The 19,224-nt window shown below is 54.9% G+C and overlaps 1 protein-coding gene across 2 annotated transcripts in view; it reads left to right on the top strand.

The window, feature by feature from the left end:
- The first annotated feature begins 1,262 nt into the window (after positions 1–1,262).
- LOC147097600 (adhesion G protein-coupled receptor L1-like) overlaps positions 1,263–19,224 on the top strand; it is a 410,191-nt gene continuing 392,229 nt past the window's right edge. For both annotated transcript variants that reach the window (XM_085971570.1, XM_085971569.1), the window contains exon 1: positions 1,263–1,472. In XM_085971570.1, the coding sequence (XP_085827696.1) occupies positions 1,291–1,472 (182 nt within the window). In that variant the 5' untranslated portion in view covers positions 1,263–1,290. The remainder of the gene's footprint in view (positions 1,473–19,224) is intronic.

Raw genomic sequence — 19,224 nt, 5'->3', positions numbered from 1 at the left:
AGTCACGCTACGCTTACCACATGTCATGTCTCACGTTACTCATATACTGTATCCCAAAATGCTATTTTCTGAAAGAACTTTGTCTAATTTGCCTTTGAATGAATCAATACTGACTGCTCGCGGGGGAGCCTGTTCCATAGATTGACCCCTCGCTCGCTGAAATATTGGGCAGGATTTTCATTGGGCCGTGGAGGCGGGATTGGAGGCATGTGGGGGGTTAAAATCCTGAAATCGGGCATCCCGAACCCATCCCGCCCCCAACCCGCCTCCATGCCAGTTTCAAAGGAGGCGGGTACCCGCCCCGCACTGGGACCCGCCTCCCCGAGGTGGGAAGGGATTAGTGCCAATTAACTGCCTGTTAACAGGTAGTTAACAGGCAGTTTTTAGCCTAATCCCTATTTTTAATGTTGAAGTGTGGGATTCCCGACGGCTCCAAACCACGCCAAGTTAGAGGAGGCGGACCGTCGGGATGAAGGGCTTGGCGGGGTCGAGATGTCCGGTGTTCAGGTGAGTGATGGGTGCATGAGTGCAAAGGTAAGTGTGTTTGGTGCGAGTAAAGTGTTTAATAAGTTTTACTTACCTTTACTTACCTTTACAGCCTGCCTTCCTTCAGGTCTCAGGAGTCCCTCATCTCACCAGCACAGAAAGCAGAATGGCCGCGAGCTGCCAAAAGTTGCAGCATTCAGCTTTCTGTTCTGGAGAGATCTCTAAATCAGCCTGAGAGGAAGGAATTAACTTAGTGTACAGATTGTCAGTGTTTGACAGCTTCAAACATCTTGACAGATGAAATGTCAATCTGTGACGTCACCTGTTACCGGGTGGCCCCTAATTGGCCTGCTGAGCCCGCTGGGCGTGCTCAACAACGTCAATCAAGTCAAAATCACGTGGGTTGGCTAGAACTCGATGGAGGCGGGACTACAACCCCGAAAGTTGTAGTCCCACCTCCTACCCGCCTCCGCAATGAAAATCCAGCCCATTGTTTCCGCAGATTAGTTTTAAATTTACCCCCTTCAAGCTGGTTCTACTCTCCTGGACAAGGTGAAACAGCTCGTCATGTTCTACCTTATCTAATCCCTTCAGCATCCTAAAATCAGCAATCACATCAGCTCTCAACCTTCACTTTGTCAGTGAGGAAAGCCCCCCCTAGTGGTGGAGAGCTTTGGGAGCCATAGGTTCAAAGTCACCCGTTCCTTCCCCGCACGCGCTACCACTCACCGCACGTCATGTCTCAAAGGCGTTTCTTCTGTTTGCTCCCCAGGTTTGAGTCGGGCCGCCTTGCCCTTTGGTCTGATGCGCCGGGAGCTGGCGTGCGAGGGATACCCCATCGAGCTGCGGTGCCCGGGGAGCGACGTCATAATGATCGAGAGCGCCAACTACGGGCGGACCGACAACAAGATCTGCGACGCCGACCTCTTCCAGATGGAGAACGTCGAGTGCTACCTTCCCGACACCTTCAAGATCATGTCACAAAGGTAGGATGCCGATTTCAAGGGGGGAGCTAGGCTGAGATCCAGAGGGGAGGGGGCGTTGTGTCACTTGAAATAAGAACATAAGAACATAAAAAATAGGAGCAGGAGTCGGCCATATGGTCCCTCGAGCCTGCTCCACCATCAATAAGATCATGGCTGACCTTCAACCTCAACCCCACTTTCCTGTCTGATCCCCATATCTCATGATTCCCCTAGAGTCCAAAAATCTATCGATCTCAGCCTTGAATATACTCAACGACTGAGCATCCACAGTCCTCTGGGGCAGAGAATTCCAAAGATTCACAACCCTCTGAGTGAAGAAATTCCTCCTCATCTCAGTCTTAATTGGCCGACCCCTTATCCTGAGACTATGCCCCCTAGTTCTAGACTCTCCAGCCAGGGGGAAACAATCTCTCAGCATCTACCCTGTCAATCCCCCTCAGAATCTTATATTTTTCAATTGAAATAAAATCTGTGAGCAGCAGAAATGTTCGTGCTTCATCACTTCCTTTTTGGTTGCAATTTGATTAAATATTTAGATGTTATTCAGCAATCTCCCAAGGCATTTCTTGCGGGGAGTTGAGATCTCGTTCTCAGAGGAAGCAGGTTCAGAGGGTGGGCAATAATTGGACCAGAGGGCACACAGACCCCTCTGATACACAATAGAGAGACGATGATGCCTCTCAGGAGAAAAGAAATGTGCAGACAAAGCAAATAAGACAAACCGCTGGATGTGCCAGATCTATCGTCATCTTTGTGACACCGATGTAACCTAAGTTTCCCTGTGTCCATTCATGTGCGCATTTTGACTGCTCCGGACTCGAGCCCGTGACTTCCATTTCCCTTCTTCTTGGTTGTAGAAACATAGAAACATAGAAGAGAGGAACAGGAGTAGGCCATTCGGCCCCTCGAGCCTGCTCCGCCATTCAATGAGATCATGGCTGATCATCCAAACTCAGTACCCTGTCCCTGCCTTCTCCCCATATCCCTTGATCCCTTTAGCCTTAAGAAATATATCTAACTCCTTCTTGAATATATTTAATGAATTGGCCTCAACTGCCTTCTGTGGTAGAGAATTCCACAGGTTCACCACTCTCTGGGTGAAGAAATTCCTCCTCATCTCAGTCCTAAATGGCTTATCCCTTATCTTTAGACTGTGACCCCTGGTTCTGGACTCCCCCACCATCAGAAACAGCCTTCCTGCATCTAGTCTGTCTAATCCTGTTAGAATTTTATAAGTTTCAATGAGATCCCCTCTCATTCTTCTAAACTCTAGCGAATACAAGCCCAATCGACCCAATCTCTCTTCATACGTCATTCCTGCCATCCCAGATATCAGTCTGGTGAATCTTCGCTGCACTCCCTCCATGGCAAGAACATCGTTCCTCAGATAAGGCGACCAAAACTGCACACAATACTCAAGGTGTGGTCTCACCAAGGCCCTGTACAACTGCAGCAAGACATCCTTGCTCCTGTACTCGAATCCTCTCGCTATGAAGCCCAACATACCATTTGTCTTCTTAACCGCCTGCTGCACCTGCATGCTTACCTTCAGCGACTGGTGCACAAGAACACCCAGGTCTCATTGCACTTCCTCTTTTCCCAGCCTATTGCTGTTCAGATAATAATCTGCCTTCCTGTTTTTGCCACCAAAGTAGATAACCTCGCATTTATTCACATTACACTGCAACTGCCATGCACCTGCCCAATCACCCAACCTGTCCAAATCATAACTGGAGTCTCTCTGCATCCTCCTCACAGCACACACGCCCACCCAGTTTTGCATCGTCTGCAAACTTAGAGATATTACACCTAGTTCCCTCGTCTAGATCATCATTAATATATAATGTGAATAACTGGGGTCCTAGCACCGATCCCTGCGGTACCCCACTAGTCACTGCCTGCCACTCGGAAAAAGACCCGTTTATTCCATAATTATGTAACCTACAGGGCTACGGACAAAGAGCTGGAGAGTGGGATTAGGGTAGATGGCTCTTTTTCGGCCGGCACAGACACGATGGGCCAAATGGCCTCCTTCTGTGCCGTAAACTTCTGTGATTCTTCTCTTTCTCTTTACCTCTTTAAACCCTACCTCTTTGACCAAGCTTTTGGTCATCTGTCCTAATATCTCCTTATGTGGCTCGGTGTCAAATGTTTGTGTGATAATCGCTCCTGTGAAGCGCCTTGGGACGTTTTACTACATTAAAGGCGCTAGGTAAATGCAAGTTGTTGTTGATTAGGCAGGTAGATGCAGCAGCTCTCTGCTCTTTGAATATCGTTGTGTTAGCTCCTTTAATTATGTGTTGCCACCAATCCGCAGTTTACAGCTCTCGCGCAGTCAGCGGCAACTGCAACCTGGACTCACTGGCTGTAGGAAATGCAAGTCAGGAAGGCTTATTTTTCACTGGGTCTTCCTGACGGTTGCCTCTGTGCCTGGTCCCAGGAGCAGGATCCCCTGTGGTGATGTATATGCCAAAAGTTGGATTGTACTGTAACAGCACCAGTGGCAGTCATACTCTGATGCCCCAGCTCAGTAGTACAGGTGAAATAAAGACTTGCCTTTCTATAGCTCCCTTCTTGACCTCAGGATGTCCCAATGCACTTTACAGCCAATGAAGTACAGTCACTGTTGTAACGTCAGAAACACAGCAGCTAATTTGTGCACAGCAAGCTCCCACAAACAGCAATGTGATAATGGCCAGATTATCTGCTTTTTTTTACTGATATTGATTGAGGAATAAATATTGGCCAGGGCATAGGGGATATTTCCCCTGCTCTTCTTCACCATAATGCCACGGGATCTTTTGCGCTCACCTGAGAGAGCAGACGGCACCTCAGTTTAACGTCTACACTCGAAAGACGGCACCTCCGACAGCGCAGCACTGGGGGTGTCAGCCTGGATTATGTGCTCAAGTCTCCGGCGTGGGACTTGAACCCACGACCTCCTGACTCAGAGGCGAGAGTGTGCGACCCACCGAGCCACGGCTGACACATTGATCGGTCAGTGTGTCGTACAGGTGAGAGGTCATCCCAAAGCCAATTAAGTACTTTTGACGTGTAGTCACTGTTGTAATGTAGGAAACGCAGCAGCCAATTTGCGTGCAGCAAGCTCCCACAAACAGCAATGTGATAATGACCAGATAATCTGTTTCAGTGATGTTGATTGAAGGATAAATATTGGCCAAGACACCGGGGAGAACTCCCCCGGCTCTTCTTCAAATAGCACCGTGGGATCTTTTATGTCCACCTGAGAGAGCAGACGGGGCCTCGGTTTAACGTCTCATTTGAAAACGGCGCATCCGACAGTGCAGCACTCCCTCAGCACTGCAGTGGAGTGTCAGATTAGGTTATGCAGTCTTACCTACTTCTATATTTGCTCAGCTTTGAAATGCTCTGTACCTGTTCGGCCGTTTATTTCCTCCATAAATTTCCCCAATTCTATTTAAGACAAAAAGTGCTGGAAATACACAACAGGCCATCTGTAAAGCAAAAGATGGTGAACGCTTTCAAGTGGGAATTCTTCACCTTGACCCCTGATGAAGGGTCCCCACCCGAAACATCCTTTCTGTTTACCGGTACTGATGGACCTGCTGTTAGACTTTCAGCTTTGTCTGTCTTTAATTCAGGTTTCCAGCCTGTTCATTCCTCTCCAGTGCTTGCTGCAGAAAGCATCATCCATCGCTCACTGGTTCAAAGCACCAAGACGGACAGAAATAACCAGAGAGGACAAACATGCCCTCCCCTTCCCCTCCCTCCCTCCCTCCCCTCTCTCCCTTCCCCTTTCCTCTCTCCCTCCCCTCTCTCCCTCCCCTCTCTTCTCTCCCTCCCTCCCTCCCCTCTCTCCCTTCCCCTCGCCTCTCTCCCTCCTCCCCTCCCTTCTCTCCCTCCTCTCCCTCCCCTTTTCTCTCCCCTCCCCTCTCTCCCCTCCTCTCTCTCCCCTCCCCTCTCTCCCTCCCCCCTCTCCCCTCCCCTCTCTCCCTCCCCTCTCTCCCTCCCCTCTCTTCTCTCCCTCCCCTTCGCTCTCCCCTCCCCTCTCTCCTTCCCTGCCCCTCTCGCCCTCCCCTCTCTCCCTCCTCTCCCCTCTCTCCCTCCCCTCCCCGCTCTCCCCTCTCCCCTCCCCTCTCTTCTCTCCCTCCCCTTCGCTCTCCCCTCCCCTCCCATCTCTCCCTCCCCTCTCTCCCTCCCTGCCCCTCTCGCCCTCCCCTCTCTCCCTCCTCTCCCCTCTCTCCCTCCCCTCTCCACCTCCCTCCCTCCCCTCTCCCTCCCCTCTCCCCCATCTCCCCTCTCCCACCCTCCCTCTCTCTCTCCCCTCCCCGCGCTCTCTCCCTCCGCTTTCTCCCTCCCCTCCCTCTCTCCCTCCCCTCCACCTCCCTCCCCTCTCCCCTCCCTCCATTCTCCCCTCCCCTCCCTCCTTTCTCCCCCTCCCTATCTCCCCTCTCTCTCTCTTCCTCTCTCCCTCCCTCTCTCCCTCCCTCCCCTCTCTCCCTCCCCTCTCTCCCTCCCCTCCCCTCTCTCCATCCCCTCTCTATCCCCCCTCCACCTCCCTCCACCCTCTCTCTCCCTCCCCAGCCGCCAGTACCAGTAAGCTGAGAAACAGGACGATGAACTGACCAGCGAAGTTGTCTGGAAGTCTCAGCGTCTGTGGTAATACATGGGCTCTGATCAATATGTTGTCTGCTCTAAACCTCAAGAGCAATCAACAAAGCAAAACTTGCCAATAGATCAATAGCAGCTGCATCAGTCAGTGCGGACCGTTCATTAAGCCTTGGCGCCAACTAGCCGGTTGGGAGCTTCTACTGACGGTGTGTTCGGGATGTGACGTGACACGCGGTCTGAGCGATGTAGAGTCCGATCAATAGCACTACTGGACCAGGATGTTCCAGCACCCACTTCCTATTGGGACGTTCTTAAAGATGATCAATGCTAATTGAAGCATCTTGAGTTGAAAATGGACTCTTCACAATGCAACACTCTTCCAAGAGCACGCTGACTCCGAGAGTAGTAAAGAGGCCAATCGAAGGGCGGGTGGGGTGGCGGGAGAGGAGCGGGAGGGTCTGTGCTGCTCTGTTTCGCTCCCCACATGGTTGTAAAAGGCTGGACTCTGGCTGACTCGGAGAGAATTCCCATCCAGCGTCTGCTGAAGACGCTGTGATTTGAAAGTTCCTCTCGTGCTGTTGGTTTCTTTCCTCCTCCTCCGCCTCTCAGCTTCCTCCTGGGCCACAGACCTGTGAGAACTGGCCGTCCTCCTGTACCACACCCGAGTCTGTGTCCCTCAAGCTGGCAAACTCAACCGAGAGCCATCGACAGGCTATTCACTCACAGGGGCATCACAGTTGAGCCTGATCTTGACCCCACTCTGATGTCAACACTGTATAGCAGCGATCTTTGGAGAGTATTCTGCAACAATTGATGAAGAGAGAGTCCAGCCCACTGAAATTCCTACCACAGGAGGAGGCTACTTGAACCTTCTTTTCCACACGGGATTTAGGCTCCTCTTATAGTCCCAATTACTCCCCAAACTAAGCCCATTTTCCTACTTTTTGCCCCATACCCTTTTATAGAAACATAGAAACACAGAAGATAGGAGCAGGAGTAGGCCATTCGGCCCCTCGAGCCCGCTCTGCCATTCAATGAGATCATGGCTGATCATCCAAATTCAGTACCCTGTCCCTGCCTTCTCCCCATATCCCTTGATCCCTTTAGCCTCAAGAAATATATCCAACTCCTTCTTGAATATATTTAATGAACTGGCCTCCACCGCCCTCTGTGGTAGAGAATTCCACAGGTTCACCACTCTCTGGGTGAAGAAATTCCTCCTCATCTCAGTCCTAAGTGTCTTACCCCTTATCCTTAGACGGTGACCCCTGGTTCTGGACTCCCCCGCCATCGGGAACATCCTTCCTGCATCTAGTCTGTCTAGTCCTGTTAGAGTTTTATAAGTTTCAATGAGATCCCCTCTCCTTCTTTCCAGTAATTATCTAATAGCTTTTTGAATGTTGTAATCGGTTTAGCGCCCTTATGCGCATTCTGAAAACTCTTCGTGTGAAAAATGTTCCCGCTAACCTCCCCCTTTTTTGTACCTCCCACGTGCCTTGAGATGACATGTCTTCGCGTTCCCTACCAATGGAAATAATCTCGCTACCTTTACCTTGTCTATTCCTTTCATCATTTTGAATACCTCTATTGAATTTCCCACCTCAATGTTGGAGTGAACACATTGTTTGTGGTTTGTGGTCTTAATGATAACTGAGACCCCACATCCCTGGCACCAACCTGACGAATATTCATTCCACTTCCTCTAGGACCAGTCCAGCCCTCCTAGAGTGAGGAGCCAAACACTGCGCTTTCCAGAGGTGTCCCAACCATCACCTTGTACCATGTCATCTTAACTTCTTTGCTTTTGCATTCAATCCCTCTCAATATAAACCCCGAAATATGATTTGCTTCTTAATAGCTTTTTTTCTTAACCTGTCCATCCATTTTTTAAGCACTCATTTACCAGCCACATAGATTCCTTTGCTCCTCCACAGCCTCCCCATCTGAGATGTGTCTCTATTCTATGCCCCTGTTCCCAAAATACATCACCTCGCATTTTTCTGCATTAAACTGCATAGAGTCATAACGGCACAGAAGGAGGCCATTCGGCCCAGCGAGTCCGTGCCGGCTCTCTAGAGCAATCCAGTCAGTCCCATTCCCCCGCTCTATCCCCGTAGCCCTGCAAGTTTATTTCCCTCAAGTGCCTATCCAGCCTCCCCTTGAAAACATTGAGTGTCTCCGCTTCCACCACTTCCGTCGGCAGCGAGTTCCAGGTCCTCACCACTCGCTGTGTAAAAAAGTTTTTCCTCACATCCCCCCTGTCTCTCTTGCCCAAAACCTTTAAATCTGTGTCCCCCTAGTCCTTGTACCATCAACTAGTGGGAACAGCCTTTCCCCGTCTAGCCTATCCAAACCCATCATAATCGTACACACCTCTATCAAATCACCCCGCAACCCCACATGCACACTTACACTCAAACACACGCACAGGCATCTGCACACATGTGTGAGTGCACGGACAAGCACGTGCGAACAGAGACACACACACACACACAAACATACACATACAAACCCACTTACACACGTAAAAACATACACAAACTACAAATGCACACATGTGGAAACACGCAAACACACACATGCACAAACACACACAGATGCACACCCATGCCAATAGGCACACATTCACACACAGTCCTGTGAAATGGTAGTTTCCTTCGTCTCTTGCCAAAATAAGTGACATGAATCAGTCATTCATGAAAGAAAGACTTATGAAATAATACTGAGCAGCCTGTGGGTGGCGCTGTCCAGGGAGAGTATAAACACTCGGGCACGGGCCCAGCTTGCGCAGGACATTCTTAACAGGAACGAGTGAAGGACACAACTAGACCTCCATGTTGTAAAACAGTTGATTAAAGCTTTGTTTAACGCTTAGACCAAGTGCCTAGTAGTTTTCTTACATCAATAAGTACCACAGAGGATTCAGCAGTGGCGAGTTGGACAGAATGAATGTCAGTGGCGGTCACCCTGTGTCCAGCCCCTTTGGTGCTCCAGGTGAGAGAGAGCAGCGCTGTCTGGGAGGCCGCGCAAACTCCACCTGAGGAAATCGGGGCCCGGTCGACGTCCCCTGTGGGAGTAGTGTTGTTTGGCTCAGCTTTGTCAGGAATGATTCAACCCTGAATGATTGGAAATGGACTTTTGATTCATTTCATGCTGCAGTTTACCTCTGCAGCCAGGCCTCAAGGGACTGCAGAACAATGAAAACAACAGAATCGATTCTTGTATTCCTGCCGATATCTTCACTTCCTTAATAAATGGCAGTGAGCCTCGGAATGCTGCACGGAGCGGAAACTTGATATCTGAAGTTTTTTCTTTCCCTCGCCGTTACCTCAGCTCTGTTATTTGAACCCAAATTGAGGGCAGTGTGAACCTTGACCTGGAGCGGCCTTCTCAATGTTTGACGTATTTATACCTTGCAGTCCCCTATCCCACTCTGTGTTCCCCAGTCCCCTAGCCCACTGTGTGCTCCCCAGTCCCCTATCCCACTGTGTGTTCCCCAGTCCCCTATCCCACTCTGTGTTCCCCAGTCCCCTATCCCACTGCTGTGTTCCCCAGTCCCCTATCCCACCACTGTGTTCCCCAGTCCCCTATCCCACTCTGTGTTCCCCAGTCCCCTATCCCACCCTGTGTTCCCCAGTCCCCTATCCCACTCTGTGTTCCCCAGTCACCTATCCCACTCTGTGTTCCCCAGTCCCCTATCCCACTGCTGTGTTCCCCTATCCCACACTGTGTTCCCCAGTCCCCTATCCCACTGCTGTGTTCTCCAGTCCCCTATCCCACTCTGTGTTCCCCAGTCCCCAATCCCGTCGCTGTGTTCCCCAGACCCCTATCCCACCACTCTGTTCTCCAGTCCCCTATCCCACTCTGTGTTCCCCAGTCCACTATCCCATTGCTGTGTTCCCCAATCTCCTATCCCACCACTGTGTTCCCCAGTCCCCTATCCCACCACTGTGTTCCCCAGTCCCCTATCCCACCACTGTGTTCCCCAGTCCCCTATCCCACTCTGTGTTCCCCAGTCCCCTATCCCACCACTGTGTTCCCCAGTCCCCTGTCCCACCACTGTGTTCCCCAGTCTCCAATCCCGTCGCTGTGTTCCCCAGACCCCTATCCCACCACTCTGTTCTCCAGTCCCCTATCCCACTCTGTGTTCCCCAGTCCCCTATCCCACCACTGTGTTCCCCAGTCCCCTATCCCACTCTGTGTTCCCCAGTCCCCTATCCCACCACTGTGTTCCCCAGTCCCCTATCCCACTGCTGTGTTCCCCAGTCCCCTATCCCACTCTGTGTTCCCCAGTCCCCTATCCCACTCTGTGTTCCCCAGTCCCCTATCCCACCCTGTGTTCCCCAGTCCCCTATCCCACTCTGTGTTCCCCAGTCCCCTATCCCACTCTGTGTTCCCCAGTCACCTATCCCACTCTGTGTTCCCCAGTCCCCTATCCCACTGCTGTGTTCCCCTATCCCACTCTGTGTTCCCCTGACCGCTATCCCACTCTGTGTTCCCCAGTCCCCTGTCCCACCACTGTGTTCCCCAGTCCCCAATCCCGTCGCTGTGTTCCCCAGACCCCTATCCCACCACTCTGTTCTCCAGTCCCCTATCCCACTCTGTGTTCCCCAGTCCACTATCCCATTGCTGTGTTCCCCAATCTCCTATCCCACCACTGTGTTCCCCAGTCCCCTATCCCACCACTGTGTTCCCCAGTCCCCTATCCCACCACTGTGTTCCCCAGTCCCCTATCCCACCACTGTGTTCCCCAGTCCCCTATCCCACCACTGTGTTCCCCAGTCCCCTATCCCACCACTGTGTTCCCCAGTCCCCTATCCCACCACTGTGTTCCCCAGTCCCCTATCCCACCACTGTGTTCCCCAGTCCCCTATCCCACCACTGTGTTCCCCAGTCCCCTATCCCACCACTGTGTTCCCCAGTCTCCTATCCCACTCTGTGTTCCCCAGTCCCCTATCCCACCACTGTGTTCCCCAGTCCCCTATCCCACTCTGTGTTCCCCAGTCCCCTGTCCCACCACTGTGTTCCCCAGTCTCCAATCCCGTCGCTGTGTTCCCCAGACCCCTATCCCACCACTCTGTTCTCCAGTCCCCTATCCCACTCTGTGTTCCCCAGTCCACTATCCCATTGCTGTGTTCCCCAGTCTCCTATCCCACCACTGTGTTCCCCAGTCCCCTATCCCACCACTGTGTTCCCCAGTCCCCTATCCCACCACTGTGTTCCCCAGTCCCCTATCCCACCACTGTGTTCCCCAGTCCCCTATCCCACCACTGTGTTCCCCAGTCCCCTATCCCACTCTGTGTTCCCCAGTCCCCTATCCCACTCTGTGTTCCCCAGTCCCCTATCCCACCACTGTGTTCCCCAGTCCCCTATCCCACTCTGTGTTCCCCAGTCCCCTATCCCACTCTGTGTTCCCCAGTCCCCTATCCCACTGCTGTGTTCCTCAGTCCCCTATCCCACTCTGTGTTCCCCAGTCCCCTATCCCACTGCTGTGTTCCCCAGTCCCCTATTCCACTCTGTGTTCCCCAGTCCCCTATCCCACTCTGTGTTCCCCAGTCCCCTATCCCACCACTGTGTTCCCCAGTCCCCTATCCCACCACTGTGTTCCCCAGCCCCCTATCCCACTCTGTGTTCCCCGGTCCCCTATCCCACTCTGTGTTCCCCAGTCCCCTATCCCACTCTGTGTTCCCCGATCCCCTATCCCACTGTTGTGTTCCCCGGTCCCCTATCCCACTCTGTGTTCCCCAGTCCCCTATCCCACTCTGTGTTCCCCAGTCCCCTATCCCACCACTGTGTTCCCCAGTCCCCTATCCCACTCTGTGTTCCCCGGTCCCCTATCCCACTCTGTGTTCCCCAGTCCCCTATCCCACTCTGTGTTCCCCAGTCCCCTATCCCACTCTGTGTTCCCCAGTCCCCTATCCCACTGCTGTGTTCCCCTATCCCACTCTGTGTTCCCCTGACCGCTATCCCACTCTGTGTTCCCCAGTCCCCTGTCCCACCACTGTGTTCCCCAGTCCCCAATCCCGTCGCTGTGTTCCCCAGACCCCTATCCCACCACTCTGTTCTCCAGTCCCCTATCCCACTCTGTGTTCCCCAGTCCACTATCCCATTGCTGTGTTCCCCAATCTTCCCCTATCCCACCACTGTGTTCCCCAGTCCCCTATCCCACCACTGTGTTCCCCAGTCCCCTATCCCACCACTGTGTTCCCCAGTCCCCTATCCCACCACTGTGTTCCCCAGTCCCCTATCCCACCACTGTGTTCCCCAGTCCCCTATCCCACCACTGTGTTCCCCAGTCTCCTATCCCACTCTGTGTTCCCCAGTCCCCTATCCCACCACTGTGTTCCCCAGTCCCCTATCCCACTCTGTGTTCCCCAGTCCCCTGTCCCACCACTGTGTTCCCCAGTCTCCAATCCCGTCGCTGTGTTCCCCAGACCCCTATCCCACCACTCTGTTCTCCAGTCCCCTATCCCACTCTGTGTTCCCCAGTCCACTATCCCATTGCTGTGTTCCCCAGTCTCCTATCCCACCACTGTGTTCCCCAGTCCCCTATCCCACCACTGTGTTCCCCAGTCCCCTATCCCACCACTGTGTTCCCCAGTCCCCTATCCCACCACTGTGTTCCCCAGTCCCCTATCCCACCACTGTGTTCCCCAGTCCCCTATCCCACTCTGTGTTCCCCAGTCCCCTATCCCACCACTGTGTTCCCCAGTCCCCTATCCCACCACTGTGTTCCCCAGTCCCCTATCCCACTCTGTGTTCCCCAGTCCCCTATCCCACTCTGTGTTCCCCAGTCCCCTATCCCACTGCTGTGTTCCTCAGTCCCCTATCCCACTCTGTGTTCCCCAGTCCCCTATCCCACTGCTGTGTTCCCCAGTCCCCTATTCCACTCTGTGTTCCCCAGTCCCCTATCTCACTCTGTGTTCCCCAGTCCCCTATCCCACCACTGTGTTCCCCAGTCCCCTATCCCACCACTGTGTTCCCCAGCCCCCTATCCCACTCTGTGTTCCCCGGTCCCCTATCCCACTCTGTGTTCCCCAGTCCCCTATCCCACTCTGTGTTCCCCGATCCCCTATCCCACTGTTGTGTTCCCCGGTCCCCTATCCCACTCTGTGTTCCCCAGTCCCCTATCCCACTCTGTGTTCCCCAGTCCCCTATCCCACCACTGTGTTCCCCAGTCCCCTATCCCACTCTGTGTTCCCCGGTCCCCTATCCCACTCTGTGTTCCCCAGTCCCCTATCCCACTCTGTGTTCCCCAGTCCCCTATCCCACTCTGTGTTCCCCAGTCCCCTATCCCACTGCTGTGTTCCCCTATCCCACTCTGTGTTCCCCTGACCGCTATCCCACTCTGTGTTCCCCAGTCCCCTATCCCACTCTGTGTTCCCCAGTCCCCTGTCCCACCACTGTGTTCCCCAGTCCCCAATCCCGTCGCTGTGTTCCCCAGACCCCTATCCCACCACTCTGTTCTCCAGTCCCCATCCCACTCTGTGTTCCCCAGTCCCCTATCCCATTGCTGTGTTCCCCAATCTCCTATCCCACCACTGTGTTCCCCAGTCCCCTATCCCACCACTGTGTTCCCCAGTCCCCTATCCCACCACTGTGTTCCCCAGTCCCCTATCCCACTCTGTGTTCCCCAGTCCCCTATCCCACCACTGTGTTCCCCAGTCCCCTGTCCCACCACTGTGTTCCCCAGTCCCCTATCCCACTCTGTGTTCCCCAGTCTCCTATCCCACCACTGTGTTCCCCAGTCCCCTATCCCACCACTGTGTTCCCCAGTCCCCTATCCCAACACTGTGTTCCCCAGTCCCCTATCCCACCACTGTGTTCCCCAGTCCCCTATCCCACTCTGTGTTCCCCAGTCCCCTATCCCACTCTGTGTTCCCCAGTCCCCTATCCCACTGCTGTGTTCCTCAGTCCCCTATCCCACTCTGTGTTCCCCAGTCCCCTATCCCACTGCTGTGTTCCTCAGTCCCCTATCACACTCTGTGTTCCCCAGTCCCCTATCCCACTCTGTGTTCCCCGGTCCCCTATCCCACTCTGTGTTCCCCAGTCCCCTATCCCACTCTGTGTTCCCCAGTCCCCTATCCCACTGCTGTGTTCCTCAGTCCCCTATCCCACTCTGTGTTCCCCAGTCCCCTATCCCACTGCTGTGTTCCTCAGTCCCCTATCACACTCTGTGTTCCCCAGTCCCCTATCCCACTCTGTGTTCCCCGGTCCCCTATCCCACTCTGTGTTCCCCAGTCCCCTATCCCACTCTGTGTTCCCCAGTCCCCTATCCCACTCTGTGTTCCCCAGTCCCCTATCCCACTCTGTGTTCCCCAGTCCCCTATCCCACTCTGTGTTCCCCAGTCCCCTATCCCACTGTGTGTTCCCCAGTCCCCTATCCCATTGCTGTGTTCCCCAGTCCCCTATCCCACTCTGTGTTCCCCAGTCCCCTATCCCACTCTGTGTTCCCCAGTCCCCTATCCCACTCTGTGTTCCCCAGTCCCCTATCCCACCACTGTGTTCCCCAGTCCCCTATCCCACTGCTGTGTTCCCCAGTCCCCTATCCCACTCTGTGTTCCCCAGACCCCTATCCCACTCTGTGTTCCCCAGTCCCCTATCCCACTCTGTGTTCCCCAGTCCCCTATCCCACTCTGTGTTCCCCAGTCCCCTATCCCACTGCTGTGTTCCCCAGTCCCCTATCCCACTCTGTGTTCCCCAGTCCCCTATCCCACTCTGTGTTCCCCAGTCCCCTATCCCACTCTGTGTTCCCCAGTCCCCTATCCCACCACTGTGTTCCCCAGTCCCCTATCCCACTGCTGTGTTCCCCAGTCCCCTATCCCACTCTGTGTTCCCCAGTCCCCTATCCCACTCTGTGTTCCCCAGTCCCCTATCCCACTCTGTGTTCCCCAGACCCCTATCCCACTCTGTGTTCCCCAGTCCCCTATCCCACTGCTGTGTTCCCCAGTCCCCTATCCCACCACTGTGTTCCCCAGTCCCCTATCCCACTGCTGTGTTCCCCAGTCCCCTATCCCACCCTGTGTTCCCCAGTCCCCTATCCCACTCTGTGTTCCCCAGTCCCCTATCCCACTGTGTGTTCCCCAGTCCCCTATCCCACTCTGTGTTCCCCAGTCCCCTATCCCACTCTGTGTTCCCCAGTCCCCTATCCCACTCTGTGTTCCCCAGTCCCCTATCCCACCACTGTGTTCCCCAGTCCCCTATCCCACCACTGTGTTCCCCAGTCCCCTATCCCACTGCTGTGTTCCCCAGTCCCCTATCCCACCCTGTGTTCCCCAGTCCCCTATCCCACTCTGTGTTCCCCAGTCCCCTATCCCACTGTGTGTTCCCCAGTCCCCTATCCCACTCTGTGTTCCCCAGTCCCCTATCCCACCACTGTGTTCCCCAGTCCCCTATCCCACTCTGTGTTCCCCGGTCCCCTATCCCACTCTGTGTTCCCCAGTCCCCTATCCCACTCTGTGTTCCCCAGTCCCCTATCCCACTCTGTGTTCCCCAGTCCCCTATCCCACTGCTGTGTTCCCCTATCCCACTCTGTGTTCCCCTGACCGCTATCCCACTCTGTGTTCCCCAGTCCCCTGTCCCACCACTGTGTTCCCCAGTCCCCAATCCCGTCGCTGTGTTCCCCAGACCCCTATCCCACCACTCTGTTCTCCAGTCCCCTATCCCACTCTGTGTTCCCCAGTCCACTATCCCATTGCTGTGTTCCCCAATCTCCTATCCCACCACTGTGTTCCCCAGTCCCCTATCCCACCACTGTGTTCCCCAGTCCCCTATCCCACCACTGTGTTCCCCAGTCCCCTATCCCACCACTGTGTTCCCCAGTCCCCTATCCCACCACTGTGTTCCCCAGTCCCCTATCCCACCACTGTGTTCCCCAGTCCCCTATCCCACCACTGTGTTCCCCAGTCCCCTATCCCACCACTGTGTTCCCCAGTCCCCTATCCCACCACTGTGTTCCCCAGTCTCCTATCCCACTCTGTGTTCCCCAGTCCCCTATCCCACCACTGTGTTCCCCAGTCCCCTATCCCACTCTGTGTTCCCCAGTCCCCTGTCCCACCACTGTGTTCCCCAGTCTCCAATCCCGTCGCTGTGTTCCCCAGACCCCTATCCCACCACTCTGTTCTCCAGTCCCCTATCCCACTCTGTGTTCCCCAGTCCACTATCCCATTGCTGTGTTCCCCAGTCTCCTATCCCACCACTGTGTTCCCCAGTCCCCTATCCCACCACTGTGTTCCCCAGTCCCCTATCCCACCACTGTGTTCCCCAGTCCCCTATCCCACCACTGTGTTCCCCAGTCCCCTATCCCACCACTGTGTTCCCCAGTCCCCTATCCCACTCTGTGTTCCCCAGTCCCCTATCCCACCACTGTGTTCCCCAGTCCCCTATCCCACCACTGTGTTCCCCAGTCCCCTATCCCACTCTGTGTTCCCCAGTCCCCTATCCCACTCTGTGTTCCCCAGTCCCCTATCCCACTGCTGTGTTCCTCAGTCCCCTATCCCACTCTGTGTTCCCCAGTCCCCTATCCCACTGCTGTGTTCCCCAGTCCCCTATTCCACTCTGTGTTCCCCAGTCCCCTATCTCACTCTGTGTTCCCCAGTCCCCTATCCCACCACTGTGTTCCCCAGTCCCCTATCCCACCACTGTGTTCCCCAGCCCCCTATCCCACTCTGTGTTCCCCGGTCCCCTATCCCACTCTGTGTTCCCCAGTCCCCTATCCCACTCTGTGTTCCCCGATCCCCTATCCCACTGTTGTGTTCCCCGGTCCCCTATCCCACTCTGTGTTCCCCAGTCCCCTATCCCACTCTGTGTTCCCCAGTCCCCTATCCCACCACTGTGTTCCCCAGTCCCCTATCCCACTCTGTGTTCCCCGGTCCCCTATCCCACTCTGTGTTCCCCAGTCCCCTATCCCACTCTGTGTTCCCCAGTCCCCTATCCCACTCTGTGTTCCCCAGTCCCCTATCCCACTGCTGTGTTCCCCTATCCCACTCTGTGTTCCCCTGACCGCTATCCCACTCTGTGTTCCCCAGTCCCCTATCCCACTCTGTGTTCCCCAGTCCCCTGTCCCACCACTGTGTTCCCCAGTCCCCAATCCCGTCGCTGTGTTCCCCAGACCCCTATCCCACCACTCTGTTCTCCAGTCCCCATCCCACTCTGTGTTCCCCAGTCCCCTATCCCATTGCTGTGTTCCCCAATCTCCTATCCCACCACTGTGTTCCCCAGTCCCCTATCCCACCACTGTGTTCCCCAGTCCCCTATCCCACCACTGTGTTCCCCAGTCCCCTATCCCACTCTGTGTTCCCCAGTCCCCTATCCCACCACTGTGTTCCCCAGTCCCCTGTCCCACCACTGTGTTCCCCAGTCCCCTATCCCACTCTGTGTTCCCCAGTCTCCTATCCCACCACTGTGTTCCCCAGTCCCCTATCCCACCACTGTGTTCCCCAGTCCCCTATCCCAACACTGTGTTCCCCAGTCCCCTATCCCACCACTGTGTTCCCCAGTCCCCTATCCCACTCTGTGTTCCCCAGTCCCCTATCCCACTCTGTGTTCCCCAGTCCCCTATCCCACTGCTGTGTTCCTCAGTCCCCTATCCCACTCTGTGTTCCCCAGTCCCCTATCCCACTGCTGTGTTCCTCAGTCCCCTATCACACTCTGTGTTCCCCAGTCCCCTATCCCACTCTGTGTTCCCCGGTCCCCTATCCCACTCTGTGTTCCCCAGTCCCCTATCCCACTCTGTGTTCCCCAGTCCCCTATCCCACTGCTGTGTTCCTCAGTCCCCTATCCCACTCTGTGTTCCCCAGTCCCCTATCCCACTGCTGTGTTCCTCAGTCCCCTATCACACTCTGTGTTCCCCAGTCCCCTATCCCACTCTGTGTTCCCCGGTCCCCTATCCCACTCTGTGTTCCCCAGTCCCCTATCCCACTCTGTGTTCCCCAGTCCCCTATCCCACTCTGTGTTCCCCAGTCCCCTATCCCACTCTGTGTTCCCCAGTCCCCTATCCCACTCTGTGTTCCCCAGTCCCCTATCCCACTGTGTGTTCCCCAGTCCCCTATCCCATTGCTGTGTTCCCCAGTCCCCTATCCCACTCTGTGTTCCCCAGTCCCCTATCCCACTCTGTGTTCCCCAGTCCCCTATCCCACTCTGTGTTCCCCAGTCCCCTATCCCACCACTGTGTTCCCCAGTCCCCTATCCCACTGCTGTGTTCCCCAGTCCCCTATCCCACTCTGTGTTCCCCAGACCCCTATCCCACTCTGTGTTCCCCAGTCCCCTATCCCACTCTGTGTTCCCCAGTCCCCTATCCCACTCTGTGTTCCCCAGTCCCCTATCCCACTGCTGTGTTCCCCAGTCCCCTATCCCACTCTGTGTTCCCCAGTCCCCTATCCCACTCTGTGTTCCCCAGTCCCCTATCCCACTCTGTGTTCCCCAGTCCCCTATCCCACCACTGTGTTCCCCAGTCCCCTATCCCACTGCTGTGTTCCCCAGTCCCCTATCCCACTCTGTGTTCCCCAGTCCCCTATCCCACTCTGTGTTCCCCAGTCCCCTATCCCACTCTGTGTTCCCCAGACCCCTATCCCACTCTGTGTTCCCCAGTCCCCTATCCCACTGCTGTGTTCCCCAGTCCCCTATCCCACCACTGTGTTCCCCAGTCCCCTATCCCACTGCTGTGTTCCCCAGTCCCCTATCCCACCCTGTGTTCCCCAGTCCCCTATCCCACTCTGTGTTCCCCAGTCCCCTATCCCACTGTGTGTTCCCCAGTCCCCTATCCCACTCTGTGTTCCCCAGTCCCCTATCCCACTCTGTGTTCCCCAGTCCCCTATCCCACCACTGTGTTCCCCAGTCCCCTATCCCACTCTGTGTTCCCCAGTCCCCTATCCCACTCTGTGTTCCCCAGTCCCCTATCCCACTCTGTGTTCCCCGGTCCCCTATCCCACTCTGTGTTCCCCAGTCCCCTATCCCACTCTGTGTTCCCCAGTCCCCTATCCCACTCTGTGTTCCCCAGTCCCCTATCCCACTCTGTGTTCCCCAGTCCCCTATCCCACTCTGTGTTCCCCAGTCCCCTATCCCACTCTGTGTTCCCCAGTCCCCTATCCCACTGTGTGTTCCCCAGTCCCCTATCCCACTCTGTGTTCCCCAGTCCCCTATCCCACTCTGTGTTCCCCAG

The sequence above is a fragment of the Somniosus microcephalus genome, chromosome 31, assembly GCF_052327205.1.
Source record: "Somniosus microcephalus isolate GS21.2 chromosome 31, FLI_Smic_1.0, whole genome shotgun sequence".
Taxonomy (NCBI): domain Eukaryota; kingdom Metazoa; phylum Chordata; class Chondrichthyes; order Squaliformes; family Somniosidae; genus Somniosus; species Somniosus microcephalus.
Note: the sequence above shows the minus strand (reverse complement) of the source record. Positions and strands in the feature narration are given on the sequence as shown.